A 13813-nucleotide genomic window follows, 5' to 3' on the forward strand; every position below is an offset into this window, starting at 1 on the left:
ATGTGGGTGTGTGTGCGGGAAATCAAGCCTGCAGCACTAACCGCACAATTCAGAAACGTGCAGCCAAGATGGCGCAGGGGTGCGGGGCGTGTGGTGAGACGAAGTGGGCGCGAGAGCAGCTTTCGGGGCGTGTTGAAGGGTGAGAGGAGTTCTTGTAGGGATTTTATGCAAATACTCATTTACCGCTTTTGTTTTGTGTAGATACGTCATCGTCATCAACAGTGTTGCCAGTTACAAAAGAAAAAAATGTCTGAACTATCAGCACTGTGGACCACAAGCTAACGCTGTCAGAGACATACAAGTCATCACGTTAAACTTCATCGAGCTAAATTCAGAATAACAGGTTGTGTGTCAGGTTGTGTCTCCTAATTCACGACATTATCACTATTTCTCAACCTCTATGGTACAATCCAGTAGTTAACGGTGAAGCTTCTCAGTGATGGCTGCGGCCTGTGGTGAGGCTGGGTTTGATGTCCAGCCCCGCCCACATTCAGTTACGTCACCATGCTCAGTTCAGGGCAGGTGGGAATGTAGGACCTTTTCAATGTCCTATACGTGAACTTCATTCAGCACAGCTGCGAACTGATTAAGGTCGTTTTATGCATTTTCGACGTCTGCATCGCAGCTAACAGGGTAAAGTGAAATTGTATATATCATTTTAAAACCTGTCAGTAACAGTATGAAACAATATGACAAATGTAGCCTGAACTTAAATTGTCTGTTGTGAACTAGAATAAATAGATCAATAAGATTCAGTTTGTTCTGTACATAAGTTTTTGTTGTTGTAATGTTGAACCTGCCCATCTCCAGGACCTTGCATGTGACGGTGCGCAGGCGATCAGAGGGCCGCATGCGTCTGGAGCAGTGCAAAGAGTGCAGGCTGTACCACTGTCCCTTCTGCCAGCCGTCCGTCTACAAGCCAAAAGGAGACTATGCGAGTGTTTGGACACATGTGGAAATCCACAGAATGAGGGCTTTGCAGCACGGAGGTCAGATAAAACCTGATGTATTTACTGATCATTTATCCAATCAGTAATACGAAGCTGCTCCTCTGTGAGGTCACATCCACCTTCATGGGTTTTGTTTTTTCTTTGCAGAGTTTGATATTCATTCGTGTCACTTGCCATGCAGAGGAGAACGACATTTTCACTGTCCGTATTGTGCAAAGACGATTATAACCCGGAAGCAGTTTGAAAGTCATATGGACAAATGTCTGGAGGCACAGAAGTCAACAGCAGCAGCAACAGGCAGCCAGTCTGCTGCTCCGCCTGGCGCTCCTGCTCAGCCCTCCACCACATTCGGCCAGTGTGCCATCCTCCTGCTCAACCTCACTCCCGCTTCTCAGCAAACGATCATGATGGGACAGCGTCCTGCTCCCCCAGAGCCCCGAGCTCAGCCAAAATCCACCGCAGACCAGCGTCCTGCGTCACCTGACCCCTCTGTTAAAACAAAACGCACATCAGGCCAGCGTCCAGCTTCACCCGACCGCCCCGTTGAACCAACAACTACAGCTGCTGCTCCACCTGACCCACCCGGCCAGCTTACATCTCCAGCGCTCCACCCATCCACTTTAACAGACAACCCCGTTAAGCAAGTGGGACAAATATTCAGAACAGTACGGAAAAAAATAAAATGTCCAATGTGCAACCTGTACTTACATAAAAAAAATCTAAGGAAGCATAAACTGAGGAAACACTTAATTTCTGAGAAGGACATAACAGCCAAAGACCATCTCAGAAATCAGTGCATTGACTCTCATAACGGGGTGTACGCTGTAGCAAAGTCTTACAAGGCCACTGCCGTCCCAGTTCACGTCATTAAAAAGAGATCAGGCAGCACGCACAAAATGGTGTGTGAAGAAGATCGATGCGAGGTTATTTCAGATTTTCGGAGGAGGAGTGGCTTGCCTGACAGCCAGTGCCCTCATCTGCGGTCTGTGGATTTTTGTTTCACTCGTGCGAGCAGAGACGACTTGAAACCTGCCGTGTTGGAGGAGCTGATCGCCAATAAATGGATTGGGAAGGACATGGGGGCAAAGTGCCTGAACTATCGCGACCAGGCGACCCAGAGCACAGCGCCGCTTGTGGCTCTTGTGGATCTTGGTGGAAGCCATTGCCTGTATTTGTCTGTGTTTGAGCCCAAAGTGTCACAGTACAGCAAGTTAGGCAGATTATTCGTGACATATAATATCAAAGGAAGGTTGTGGCATTGCGATTGTTCTCGAGGGAGAATTTCCTGTTTGCACAAATGCATTTCCAAATGGTATCTCTTCCAGACCAACAAAGAGCTGTTTTCCTCAGATGCCAAACAGGACGAACCGCTGAGCGTCGCTAAACTGATGGAAGGCTCACCTGCAGAAAGCTCCACAGAAAGGTCAGCTGGAACTGTGTACGCGCTGGAAGAAGAAGGACTGAAACAAATGGCCAAGTACGTTTACAACCAAAAGAAGTTGCCCCCCACGTTTCCAGAGGACATCACCCAGTTTGAGCCAGATATACTCTTTTCAAAGCATTTGATTCCAGCTGAAACTGTCTGCCAGGAGTGTCCCGGTCAGGTGTCCCTAACGGAGCCGGTGCTGATCACCAACAAAGCTCGAGTCGTTTCTCTGACAGGGGTGATGGAAGGTTTGTCAGCAAACACGCCCGAGTCACACCGCACTCTTCTGTTGCTTTGGCAGTCCCTTTAAGACGTCTGTCTCTGTCTTCCAGATAATTCCACCTTTTTCAGAAAGTGTCCAGACTGTGAGATGGTCTACCACTACCAGGAGTGGAGTGAAGGTCTTCACAACTACAACAACCACATCATCCTCAGTCTGCACCTGTGCATGCTTCTGCGAGACTCAGTCAAGGTGCGTCATGGAGGAATCAAACCACTCTGTGCTTTTTTCCTCAGTGGGAGTCTAACCTGGAAATGTTCGTCTCTGTCTGCGTCCTTGTCGTTCAGAGTCACACTGCTGATGGTGGAGTGGTGGAGGTGCTGGAACGGACGATCGGTGACAAAGCTCCGTGTGGCATGGAGGTGCTTCAGGCATACCTCCACTTTGAAGCTCTTACGAGTCACGACAGTCTGTCTTTAGTCATGATGGATCTCTATGAGAAGGGGATTTTCAACATGGCGGGTGAGGATTTCTTGGTCTCTGTGTGGGTACATGTGCTTTCTGACACGTACATTTTGACTCTGTTTGATAGTGTTTTGTCTCTTGAATTAGTGTTTGATCTCATATCAGTAACTCTCATACATTTTTATAGGGATTGAAATTAAGGGCCTGCCTGAGTCCTTCACTGGAGATGTCAGTGCAGAGGAGGTCTGGGATTCAGTGTGCGTGGAGATAATAAGAAGCAGCCTGGTAACACGTAAGTGTCATTTGGAGACTTGAATCTGCTTCACAAATTCATTTTTAATCTTACAGTGTCTTTCTTTAGCATTACTTTGAAGTCACTGAGAAAGAAACACTGAACCAGCCATTAAGTTATGTGCAGTTTCTCTGTGAGATCTGTTGAGTTTTGCACGAGGCCTGCTGGAGTCCTTAGTGCTGAAACGATGAATCGATAAGTCATCTGCCTCGTGGCTCATCTTTGTCCCGTCTATGTTTAATCCAGAAAGTCAGACCGACGTCGCCAACGCAGACAGTAACCTGAAAGAAGCTGCAGTGTCTGCTGTCACGGCCTCCTTCACGCTGGCTGAGAGGAGGAGGCTGTGCAAGCAAAGAACGGAGGAGTGTCACAGGGCCGTGACCACATACCTTGTGAAAGGACTGCACCCCATGTCCACAGTGGAGGCGCCGTGGTTTCGGTAGGTTTTATGAACCTGCTTTTGGCTCCACAAATGTGATTATTTACATCCACTGATATTCAGATTTCTGCTTTCATTCAGAGAGATGGTAAAAACGCTCAACCCGAAGTACCACCCGCCCTCCAGCGATCAGCTCGTAAACACGCTGATGCCTTCGTGGTACTCTGCGGAGAAGAAGCACGTCATCAAAGAGCTGCTTCACGCGTCCAAGGCTGCGGTGACGTGCGACCGCTGGACGAGTTTAGCCTCTGACTGTTACCTGACGGTTACTTTGCACTTCGTAATGAGAGGCCAGATGAAGCAGAAAGTGCTGCGTACGAGGCCAGTTCACGGTGCGCAGGCAGACACGGCGATGGCGGAGCAGATCGGTGACATACTGCAGGAATTTGGCGTCAGAGACAAAGTTGTTGCCATCACGCTGGATAACGCCTTCAGTGTGGACGCCTCCATCAAGAAACCGCAGTTCAGGAAACTGAGATGTTTTTCTCGTATACTCAGTGCAGCCGCACAGAAGGCGTGCACCAGCAGCGCTGTGGCCACGTGGGCATCAAACATCAGAGCTGTGGTTGTGCTGATCAGACGGTTTTCTGCAGCTCAAACAGTCCTTCAGGAGAAACAGCAGCTTCTGAGTGAGTACATGCTTTCCTCTCACCTTTCTTTTGGCCTGTTCATTACACTGTATGGAAGAGGTTAAAGGTCAGAACTGTGTCCGTCCTCCAGACCTCCGTCAGCAGTCTGTGGTCCTCGATGTCCGCGCTCAGTGGAACTCTCTGTACCTCATGCTGGAGAGGTTTGTGGAGCAGTACGCTGCCATTCAGGCCACCGTCGCAGACCCACAGGTCAAAGCGTGTGTTGAGGAGAAACGGTAATGAGAAGGAATGGAAAACTAGAATTCAGTATTTGTTGTGTAGAAATAACGCGGTCATCATTTTTGCTTCAAAGGCTGGAAACGCTCACGGACGATGATCACCAGAAGGCGGTGGAGTTCGTCCGGCTCATGAAGCCTCTGTACACATCTGCTCTGTGCGTCTGCGCTGACAAGAGTCCGACGTGTAGTCAGATATTTCCCATCCTGAAAAAGCTGGAGGCCCACTTTGAAAGCCAGGACGAGGACTCTCCGTTCACAGCCACACTGAAGGGGAACGTCTGGGCTGACCTGTCGACGTGTTACAGGGTGCGAACGACACAAATCACATATCAGATATCACATGAAGATGGTTAAGTTGTTCTGAAGCGCTGGTGTTGAAAACGGCTCAGTGTTTCTCAGCCTTTGTCAGAATGGGGACATCTTCTGGGCAGCTTGTGGTACTGCACAGGTGTTTCTATTACTTTGTCTACCTCGTTGAAATCACTGAGGGCAGGCTGAGCAGCACACAAAGTGCTGAACCTCGCTGCATCCTCACTGGTGATTTGATGGTTTGATGGGTTTGAAAGGTCAAAGAGTTCAGTGTCAGTCCAGGCTCTGTCCTCCATCCTCACATTCTGCTGTGTGCTTTATTTCAGGATGATGACACTTGGATGTTCCTTCAGGAGTCGAGCGCTATGGATCCAAGGTTCAAGAACAGAATAGACTCGGATGAGATTTGGAACAGAGTGAAAAATGCTGCAGTTCAGGTTTCAGCCTCAACCTCAGAGGTACAGTTTTCTCTTTCTATGGCAGCGTTTTTATTGCAGAGATGTCTCGTTCACTCATTAGACGCCATGCCACAGATTCAAAGTCTGCACTCTCAGTTGAAATAGTCAAGAGTAAAATTTCTGTTTCTGTTTCTGTAAATGAGGTGACCTGCTGCCCTTTTTGGACTCAATGTGTTACGATCAAATATATTCTTTAGGTGTCAAATAAGGAGGGACGCAGACTCCTGCAAGAGGACTGTGGTGCTGATGATGTGGCTGACCAAAATGATGAAGAGTGTTCAGATGAGGTAACGCCATCCACCTCACACAAACATTTCTTCTGTTTAATCCTCGTGTTGAACACTCTTTGTTCGTTTTTTCAGTCTCCGTTTCCCAAAAGGCCGAGGTTATCTGCCCTGGAGGAGCTGTTTGAGGAGGAGGACAGAGCTCTGAAGAGCAGCGCAGCAGCAGAGAAGACCCCGTCAATACCTGAAAGAGTCCAGCAAGAAATTCAGCTGTACCGAAACCTGCCTGCGGCACCCACGTCGCAGGACGCTCTGTCCTGGTGGTGGGAGAGACGAGACACGCTGCCTCTCCTGTCCGAACTCTCCAGCTCATACCTGTGTGTCCAAGCGTCGTCTACTCCGCGGGAGAGGGTGTTTTCCACAGCAGGGGACACAGTCAGCCACGAGAGGTCACACGTTCTGCCAGATCAGGCGGATATGCAGATTTTCCTACAGAAAAACTGTTAAAACCTGTACAACATCTTCCCACTGAGGTGAAACTGCAACCTAATTTTAATGTTTTCAATAGAGGTTTTAAATATCCATTTTGTCTTTTTGTCTTTTCTGGACAGTCGCTTTTCTATTTGTAAATTGGCATGCTCCCAGTCTGTTCCAGCCAAACTGGTTTAGTATGTCTTTGCACAGACTGAATATTTCAGTCTACACCTACAGGGAGACGACAGGTGAGGGTATTGATAATAACCAGAGCAACCTTATGAGGAAAGTGAGTCACAGCAGACTTGGCAGCCCAAGCTGCTGAGGCCTATTGAAGCAGCTTTATTCAAGAAATACTCGACATTCAGTATCACTGCAAGCGGAGAATCAGGTCATCAGGTGCAAACGGCGGCACGTGTCAAATGATTCAACTGGTCAAGTTTGATTATACCGGAAGTTATCTGCACATGAGCCCTTCAGACATATATACCTCTATTGTGCTTGTAGAATGGGGAAAAAACACAGAAGAAGTTAGATGATTAAGCGGAGATAAAAAATAATCATAAATTTATATGTAATATTTATAAAGCACTTTCAATTCTAAAGACAATTATGATTATAAAATAACGTCATAAAACACGAGGGCATATTGGATGAAGGAAACCACTACTATTAGGAATACATGGTTAATGATGTGTAACATAAATCGGGTTCCTTGCTAAAAACGTTGACCGTTCATTCAAACGGTCGTTCCGAGGGTCACTTTGAGCTTTAATTTGAAGGTGTGACCGGATGTCATTGTTACTGCGGTGGACTTCACAATGCTACAACTAGCTAGGTCAGATAACCAGGCTGGCTAGCGTGATTGTGGCTGGCATTGCAGGGGACGAGCTCTGTCGCATAAGTCTAACATATTTACTGTAACGTTTAAGATTCGTGTCGGGGTACTTCAGTCAAATCAGGAGACTGTGGATCGTTGATGGCGGCTGTGAGGAGTATGAACAAAATGTATGGAATATGTTTCCATGCTTTTCGTCAGACGGCAGGACTGAAGGCGTCGAGGGTGCTTCAGCACAGAGCCCTCAGTGTCACCGTAAGTTCAACTGTCAGCCATCGTGAGGTGTACGTTTAAAGTTTAAATTGTTATGTTTAGGCTCGGATTGGAGTTGGGGACTCATTCAAGGATTCACAACGCGTTGCTTGACTTTTTCAGTTATCGCGATGGGTTGTGAGCCAGCTAGCTTAACTGACAACCTTGTAGAATCTAACGTAGCCTTAAAAACGGCTTTTCCAACGCAGCATCGTAAACTCGACATAAGGTGCCACATATTTGTGAATATATATGTTTGAAAATGTCACCAATCACCTTTACAGGCTCAGGCGCGCCTTGTGTTTGTTGTTGTGTCTCCGAGGCTCCTGTAGCTAGCTAGTAAGCTAGCCGGCTAGCGTTTTAGCTAGCTACATTCCCATTGGTCGAACAAGGGGCGTGAGGAGAGAGGATCAACCAGACAATGTAATATTTCTTATTAAAATAACTGTGATGTGGAGGTGAAGTAAAATGATAAGTGGCAAACATTTTCAAAGGAAAATATCTTTCACTTTACTCCCAATACTTCATTTTGTGTATTCCTGCAAAGGTTACTGTAACTCGTAACTGCAGTGACACATCTGCACTTTGAATCTGCAAATATGGTTTATTATGAAATACGTTTTGATGATTTCAGATACATTTAAATATTAAAATCCAATATCTGTACTGTATAAAAACAGTGCGTGCATGGGTATTTAAGTTACTGAGTCACTGATGCTAATCCCACGAGATAAAAGGCAAATGTGACAGCTGCAGGGACAGAGCCAGAAAACCAACAAATAAACAAAACAACAAACACATTGAGTTACTTATGAGCTGTCTCTGAAGTTTTCAGAGTTGGCAGTATTTTTCTGAAGTCAAATAGACCACACATTGAAAAATTTCATGTTAGTACAAAGCAATATATTCATTTTGTATATCCTAATTGCCAAAATGGCTTATTATTATTATTATTATTATTATTAGTAGTAGTAGTAGTATTAGTGGTAAATGATGTTAAGATATGGTACTGCATATACTTAAAAATACAGTCTTAGTATGGAATTAGGACGTCGCATCATCCAGTTAAATGCTTAAACATGTGAAATGACAGCTCACACCATCTGTGATTTACACAATTAAAATTTCAACTGTTGCAGAGATTTTTTAAAACAGGAAATGTGTCTTTATTCCAGTGAATTCGCCTTTTGTAATACATCATGCAAAAAGTCTCAGCAGAGCAGCTGCACAGTTTTCTGTCTGTGTCATTATTAAGAGAAAGATGAATCCCCCGTCATGGTGTCTGCTTCAGCCACAGTGATGTTATTAATAAATAATGCTTGTATTCAATCTGTCAGGCCGTGCAGCGGCAGCAGCCTTTCGACTCGTCACTGGAAAAGCCACAGTTCCCTGGAGCCTCTGCCGAGTTTGTGGATCAACTTGAGTTCATCCAGCCCAATGTCATCTCTGGGATCCCAGTGTACCGAGTGATGGACAGGCAGGGCAACATCATCAACCCCTCCCAAGACCCTCAGGTACGGTCAGCCTGCCTGCACCTGTGCTTGGTGGTACTATGACCTCCACTCCTGACATCCCAGGTTCATTTATTGGTTTTTTGGTGTGTTTCTTCCCCACTCAGCTCTCCAAAGAGACAGTTCTCAACTTTTATCAGAAGATGACTCTGCTGAACACAATGGACCGCATTCTCTATGAGTCTCAGAGACAGGTGTGTTCTTCCTCTGTTTCCTCTTCCTGGTGTAACCGCAGAACAGCTGAAGATTGTTAGTGACGGGGTGTTGATTTGTCTTCGTCACAGGGTCGGATCTCCTTCTACATGACCAACTACGGAGAGGAGGGGACACACATCGGCAGTGTTGCTGCTCTTGACCCAACTGACTTGGTGTTTGGTCAATACAGAGAAGCTGGTGAGGATCAGATGGCCTGTGGTTTTAGATGCTTGTTCCTGACACAGTTCCCTTTTAGATACCAGGTTATGACAAGATCAAAGCATTTTACTGCACTTTTAGTTTTGCATCTCATTTCTGTTGCGGTGATCAGCATTTGTTTTCATGCCAGTGCTTGCTGTGGTGCACAGTCACATGACCAATGATGTTTGTTTGCCACCCATGATGTCATTGTTAAATGATGCTTCAGAGCCTGACTGTTCAGAAGTCCTTGTTAACCACGGCACTGCTTGTGCTCCTTGTTTTATTGTTTCAGAGAGGAAGCGTGTACACTGAGGCTAAGCTAACAGTCTTAACCCTCCTGCCTGCCTCACTCTTCTTTTCTTGTCTTATGAGCAACGGTGTAATAATTGCTGTGTGGCCCTGCAGGAGTGCTGATGTACCGTGGTTTTCCTCTGGATTTGTTCATGGCTCAGTGCTACGCCAACGCCGATGACCTCGGCAAGGGCCGGCAGATGCCTGTCCACTATGGCAGCAAAGAGCTGAACTTTGTCACCATCTCCTCCCCTCTGGCCACTCAGATTCCTCAGGGTGAGCTGCACACCTGCGTGTCATCCTCTCCAGTCTGTAAGCACAGTGCGTATGTACACCTGTAAATGTGCATTCATGCCTGATGTGTCTGTTTCAGCCGCTGGAGCTGCGTATGCATTGAAGAGAGAAAATCTGAACCGTGCTGTGATCTGTTACTTTGGAGAGGGAGCAGCCAGCGAAGGAGACACACACGCTGGCTTCAACTTCTCTGCCACCCTCGAGTGCCCACTGATATTCTTCTGTCGTAACAACGGTTACGCCATCTCGACCCCCACCCACGAGCAGTACAGAGGAGATGGCATTGGTAAGGCCTTGGTGTGGCTATCAGCAGTGTGTGACTTGATATCCTCAGCCGCTCTTATGAACACATTTCATTCTTCCTCTGATTGAACAGCTGCTCGTGGTCCCGGTTATGGCATGCTATCGATCCGTGTCGATGGGAATGATGTGTTTGCTGTGTACAATGCAACAAAGGAGGCACGTCGCAGGGCCGTGGCTGAGAACCAGCCTTTCCTCATTGAGGCAATGACCTACAGGTGACTTGATGTTTGACGTGTGACCGTTCTGCATTTTCAGACGCATGAACACATTTTTAACAGCTGATCATCCTGACTGTCATTATGATCATTACCCACAAATCAAAAGGAAACCACACAAGAAGAACTGGAACTATTAACTAGAAAGTAAATACCTGAACAAAATCTAAATTCATTCAAATTACTTTATTTTCCATAAGGAGCTTCATTTGTATTGTAAGACAAATATGAAATAAGACAAAAACAAGAGTCACAGACCGTTATGGCCATGATTCATCACTAATTAACACGCAGAGCTAAGGACACAGAGTAAAAGTGGCTGTAGTAGTGCGACTGTGTGTGTGTTTTTATGAGGAGCCGTAGAAAATGTGCCCACCCTGCCAACTGAACAAACATACTTCTGCTCCTTCTTCAGGATCGGCCACCACAGCACCAGTGACGACAGCTCAGCTTACCGTTCGGTGGACGAGGTCAACTACTGGGACAAGCAGGACCATCCCATCTCCAGGCTGAGACACTACATGACCGCCCGCGGCTGGTGGAGCGAGGACGACGAGAGGAGCTGGCGGAAGCAGTCCCGTAAGACGGTGATGGAGGCTTTCGAGAGGGCCGAGAAACGCCTGAAGCCCAATCCTGAACTGCTGTTTACTGACGTGTACGAGGAGATGACGCCCAGCCTGAACAAGCAGAGAGAGTCCCTGTGGAGGCACATACAGCAGTATAAAGAGCACTACCCACTTGACCTGTATGATAAATAACTGCACTGACAGGCTGGATGAGCTGTTATGTGGTTAACAAATGTGGAATCGGGTGAGGATTGAGACTGGGATAAACTGTTGCACACCTTTTACTGTATTCCTATAAACTGTAGTTTTGATATGAGGTATCATTTCATATTGGACACATGAGAAAGATTCTGCTTTCAAACGTACTTCATGCCTCTGGGTTTGGTGCCTTAAGTTAATAGATTTACTATCTGTACTAAAGCTCCTCTAAGTGCTGAATCACACTTTTGTTACAGTAACTCAAAGGTCAAGTTTGTGTTGTCTGAATGCATTAAGCATAAAAAGAGAAACGCAGAATTTAAGCAATAAGCAGTGGAAGTCATCCTCTGCTGCGTATGCTCCCTGTCTTGTTACTGTTGATTATGGTATTTAACAGGCTTTGTTGTGCATCACTGAGGTGACTTGATTTAACTTGTGTTGGTTTCCTACTTTCATGATTTCTCATATACACGCCCAAGTTTTAGATGGGTTTGTACGCTGTTACACACTTTTCAATCCCGGATCTGTAGACCCATGGAGCTCATGTTACATGTTTGGTGTTTTTGTGGAAAATAAACTAAGGAACTTTAAATTTTCTCGGTTTAATAATTTTTTATTTAAATTCAACAGTAAAATGGATTGGGTTAATGACACATCTGCTCTCTTGCAAAGATGTCAACAGTAGACTAAAAAACCCTCAATTCTCCTCCTGCTGCGTCGTGGTTAAACAGTGAAAAGCGACAGTGACAGAAGCAGGCGAGCCACGGCTGCAGACGGCGTTCACTCTGATCGCTGCGTCTTTCAATCACCGGTCCAGATCAACAAGTCAACAGGGGGCTGTGAATGCCCTTCCACAGCTTCTTTATCTGCTGCGGGGAGCGCTGGTGAATCAGAAGAAGATCTTTATGTATGCACAGATTCTCACGATCCTGCTCCTTGATATCAAAGGTCTGAAAGCCCGAGTGTGCCTCAGGAGAAACTCCGACCGCCTTAAGGCACATCCCGGTGTAGACGTCGTCGATGGGAAAGAAAGGTATGACACGTGAAATTGAATATAGGGGTTGCAGCAGCGCTCCAGAGATAAGAAAACCGCCTCCGCCAGCATAAGCAGGGTATGGGCTGTCATAAAAGCTCAGAGGAATGTAGTATTTGCTCTTAGGGTCCCTGAGGGGACTTGCTGTGTTAATGACATGTCCAACATACAACTGAGAGGCCTTTGAGGGCTCCAGAGACTGCAGGTAGCTGAGTAATGCTGGCGAGTTGACAAACACGTCGTCATCCCCGCTAAAGACGAAGGAGACACGAGGACAGTATTTCAGCGTCCACTGGAGGAACATGTGCATTTTGAGGGTCAGGTTCAAGAGGGATTCATGAAAGTCCCACTGCACGAGGTCTCCGAAGTGTCTTGCTTCAAAGGACAGCAGTGGGCTGAGGTCAGGGTCATCCAGCGGAGAGCTTCCCAGGAGAAACACCGTGTGCACTCTCAGCCCGCTCTGATACGTCCCCTCTAGCCCCCAGGTCTCCCGCACCGCCTGCCTCCGCTCAAAGTTTCCAGGAGTTGACTTGATGGCAAGAAGCAGGAAGGTTTGGTTGTCTCCCGTCCTCTCACCAGAGACGCACTTGTTGGGTTGGTTGATCAGGACTGGAGGGGACCTGCAGTTCATGCCCTGCAAAAAGTCCTGGAATAAGGCAGGATACGAGCCGAAGTCGTGCACATTGGTTTGTAGAAGCTCTTGATTTGACTCCCTGCAACGAGGCCAATCAGAGCCACGTCTGGAAGGATCTTGTCCCTTGTCCAGGTTCCTGAGGGCCGAGTACAGCAGGCGGTTCCAGTACGCTCCATTCTGAGAGACTGTCTGTCTGAGGCTGTTGGAGACAGACACATTGTGGACATCAGGGCGAAGCGTGGTGAAGCTCTCCTGCTTGGAGGTTTGTCTCTTCACTTCACGGTCGTGGACTTGGACGATGGGACGCCTCAGGAGGTCCCCTGGTCCGGCCCTGTGACTGAAGGTCATCTCAAGGTGAAGGGTCGAGTAGAAAAAGATCAGAACTAAGGTAACGAGGAGAACCATAGCAATGAACGTTTGAATACGTCTCATTGGCTCGAGGTAAGTAAGCCCAGCTGTGCCCTGGGTTGTTTTAGAAATGGATCATATTTCAGGGGAGACGGTCCTTGGACGTGGAGTGTTTCTGTCTTCAGGTTACACAGACTCTGCCAGCAGGTGACACGCTGGATGTACCTGTCAACAGAAAAAATACAAAGGTGGCAGGACACCTTCGTGTAAATCAACACACATCAAACATTACAGCTTTCAAACTGAGTGGAAATGAACAATTAGCTTCAATTAAAGCAGACTGTGAACCGCCAGATGCTGTTTGTCAAACCCCACAATGACAGCACAGTTTACTCAAATACCCACTTCCCAAAATAAGTTGGTCAAATGTTATTTAGAGCTTGAAATAAAGCACATAGTTTTGTATCTCAAAGTAAATGATGGTAGGCAGCTTTTACATTCTCTGACACCTTTTTCACCTGATTTCCAGTAAGTAGACGCCCGACGTCTTATCAGGTAACATGGCCAACAAACAAATACACTGAACTCATTATTTCCAGGTCGCTTTGCTTGCAACATGAAGTTAACAATGACCTCAAGTGACATTTGTGCAGTTCCAGCTCAAACATGGATCTGTTGATTCATGGAAAGAGAAAACACTGCAGCTGCCTGAAGGCGCCGCAGGTGAAACGGCTGCAGCGCTGATCTGCTGGGATGCAGCTGAAGACTCTCTGCTCTCCGGTGTTTAATTAGAAGAGACCGACTCTGTA

General features: G+C 46.8%; 3 protein-coding genes across 4 annotated transcripts; 2 read left to right on the plus strand and 1 right to left on the minus strand.

Annotated features, from left to right (window-relative positions):
- The first annotated feature begins 57 nt into the window (after positions 1-57).
- On the plus strand, positions 58-6233 carry LOC143323527 (uncharacterized). 2 transcript variants are annotated; one of them, XM_076735407.1, is made up of 13 exons: positions 58-139; positions 811-989; positions 1098-2624; positions 2709-2848; positions 2944-3118; positions 3249-3353; positions 3600-3792; positions 3874-4421; positions 4513-4657; positions 4735-4966; positions 5296-5427; positions 5625-5714; positions 5790-6233. In XM_076735407.1, exons 1-13 carry the CDS (start codon positions 69-71, stop codon positions 6156-6158), a joined length of 3906 nt encoding a protein of 1301 aa, XP_076591522.1. In that variant the 5' UTR covers positions 58-68; the 3' UTR covers positions 6159-6233. The 2 variants fall into 2 exon arrangements, with proteins under 2 accessions (XP_076591522.1, XP_076591523.1); XM_076735408.1 differs by lacking the exon at positions 58-139 and adding an exon at positions 555-633 and having other exon boundaries at positions 5790-6215.
- A 689-nt stretch (positions 6234-6922) lies between these two features.
- bckdha (branched chain keto acid dehydrogenase E1 subunit alpha) lies at positions 6923-11581 on the plus strand. Its single transcript, XM_076736053.1, has 8 exons — positions 6923-7218; positions 8553-8729; positions 8834-8920; positions 9011-9119; positions 9528-9689; positions 9787-9993; positions 10084-10225; positions 10641-11581. The coding sequence occupies exons 1-8, from the start codon at positions 7105-7107 to the stop codon at positions 10981-10983; spliced, it is 1341 nt and encodes a 446-aa protein (XP_076592168.1). The 5' UTR covers positions 6923-7104; the 3' UTR covers positions 10984-11581.
- A 128-nt stretch (positions 11582-11709) lies between these two features.
- On the minus strand, positions 11710-13191 carry b3gnt2l (UDP-GlcNAc:betaGal beta-1,3-N-acetylglucosaminyltransferase 2, like). Its single transcript, XM_076735511.1, has one exon. The coding sequence runs from the start codon at positions 13086-13088 to the stop codon at positions 11808-11810; it is 1281 nt and encodes a 426-aa protein (XP_076591626.1). The 5' UTR covers positions 13089-13191; the 3' UTR covers positions 11710-11807.
- Between the last annotated feature and the right edge of the window lie 622 nt (positions 13192-13813).

Source organism: Chaetodon auriga, chromosome 7 (genome assembly GCF_051107435.1).
Source record: "Chaetodon auriga isolate fChaAug3 chromosome 7, fChaAug3.hap1, whole genome shotgun sequence".
NCBI classification, from domain to species: Eukaryota; Metazoa; Chordata; class Actinopteri; order Chaetodontiformes; family Chaetodontidae; genus Chaetodon; species Chaetodon auriga.

Coding starts and splice junctions, on each gene's coding strand:
- b3gnt2l (XM_076735511.1), bottom strand. CDS start 13,088: ATGAGACGTATTCAAACGTTCATTGCTATGGTTCTCCTCGTTACCTTA.
- bckdha (XM_076736053.1), top strand. CDS start 7,105: ATGGCGGCTGTGAGGAGTATGAACAAAATGTATGGAATATGTTTCCAT. Junction 7,219..8,552: donor ACAGAGCCCTCAGTGTCACC/GTAAGTTCAACT, acceptor TCAATCTGTCAG/GCCGTGCAGCGGCAGCAGCC. Junction 9,690..9,786: donor GGCCACTCAGATTCCTCAGG/GTGAGCTGCACA, acceptor TGTCTGTTTCAG/CCGCTGGAGCTGCGTATGCA.
- LOC143323527 (XM_076735407.1), top strand. CDS start 69: ATGGCGCAGGGGTGCGGGGCGTGTGGTGAGACGAAGTGGGCGCGAGAG. Junction 990..1,097: donor GAGGGCTTTGCAGCACGGAG/GTCAGATAAAAC, acceptor TTTTCTTTGCAG/AGTTTGATATTCATTCGTGT. Junction 5,715..5,789: donor ATGAAGAGTGTTCAGATGAG/GTAACGCCATCC, acceptor TCGTTTTTTCAG/TCTCCGTTTCCCAAAAGGCC.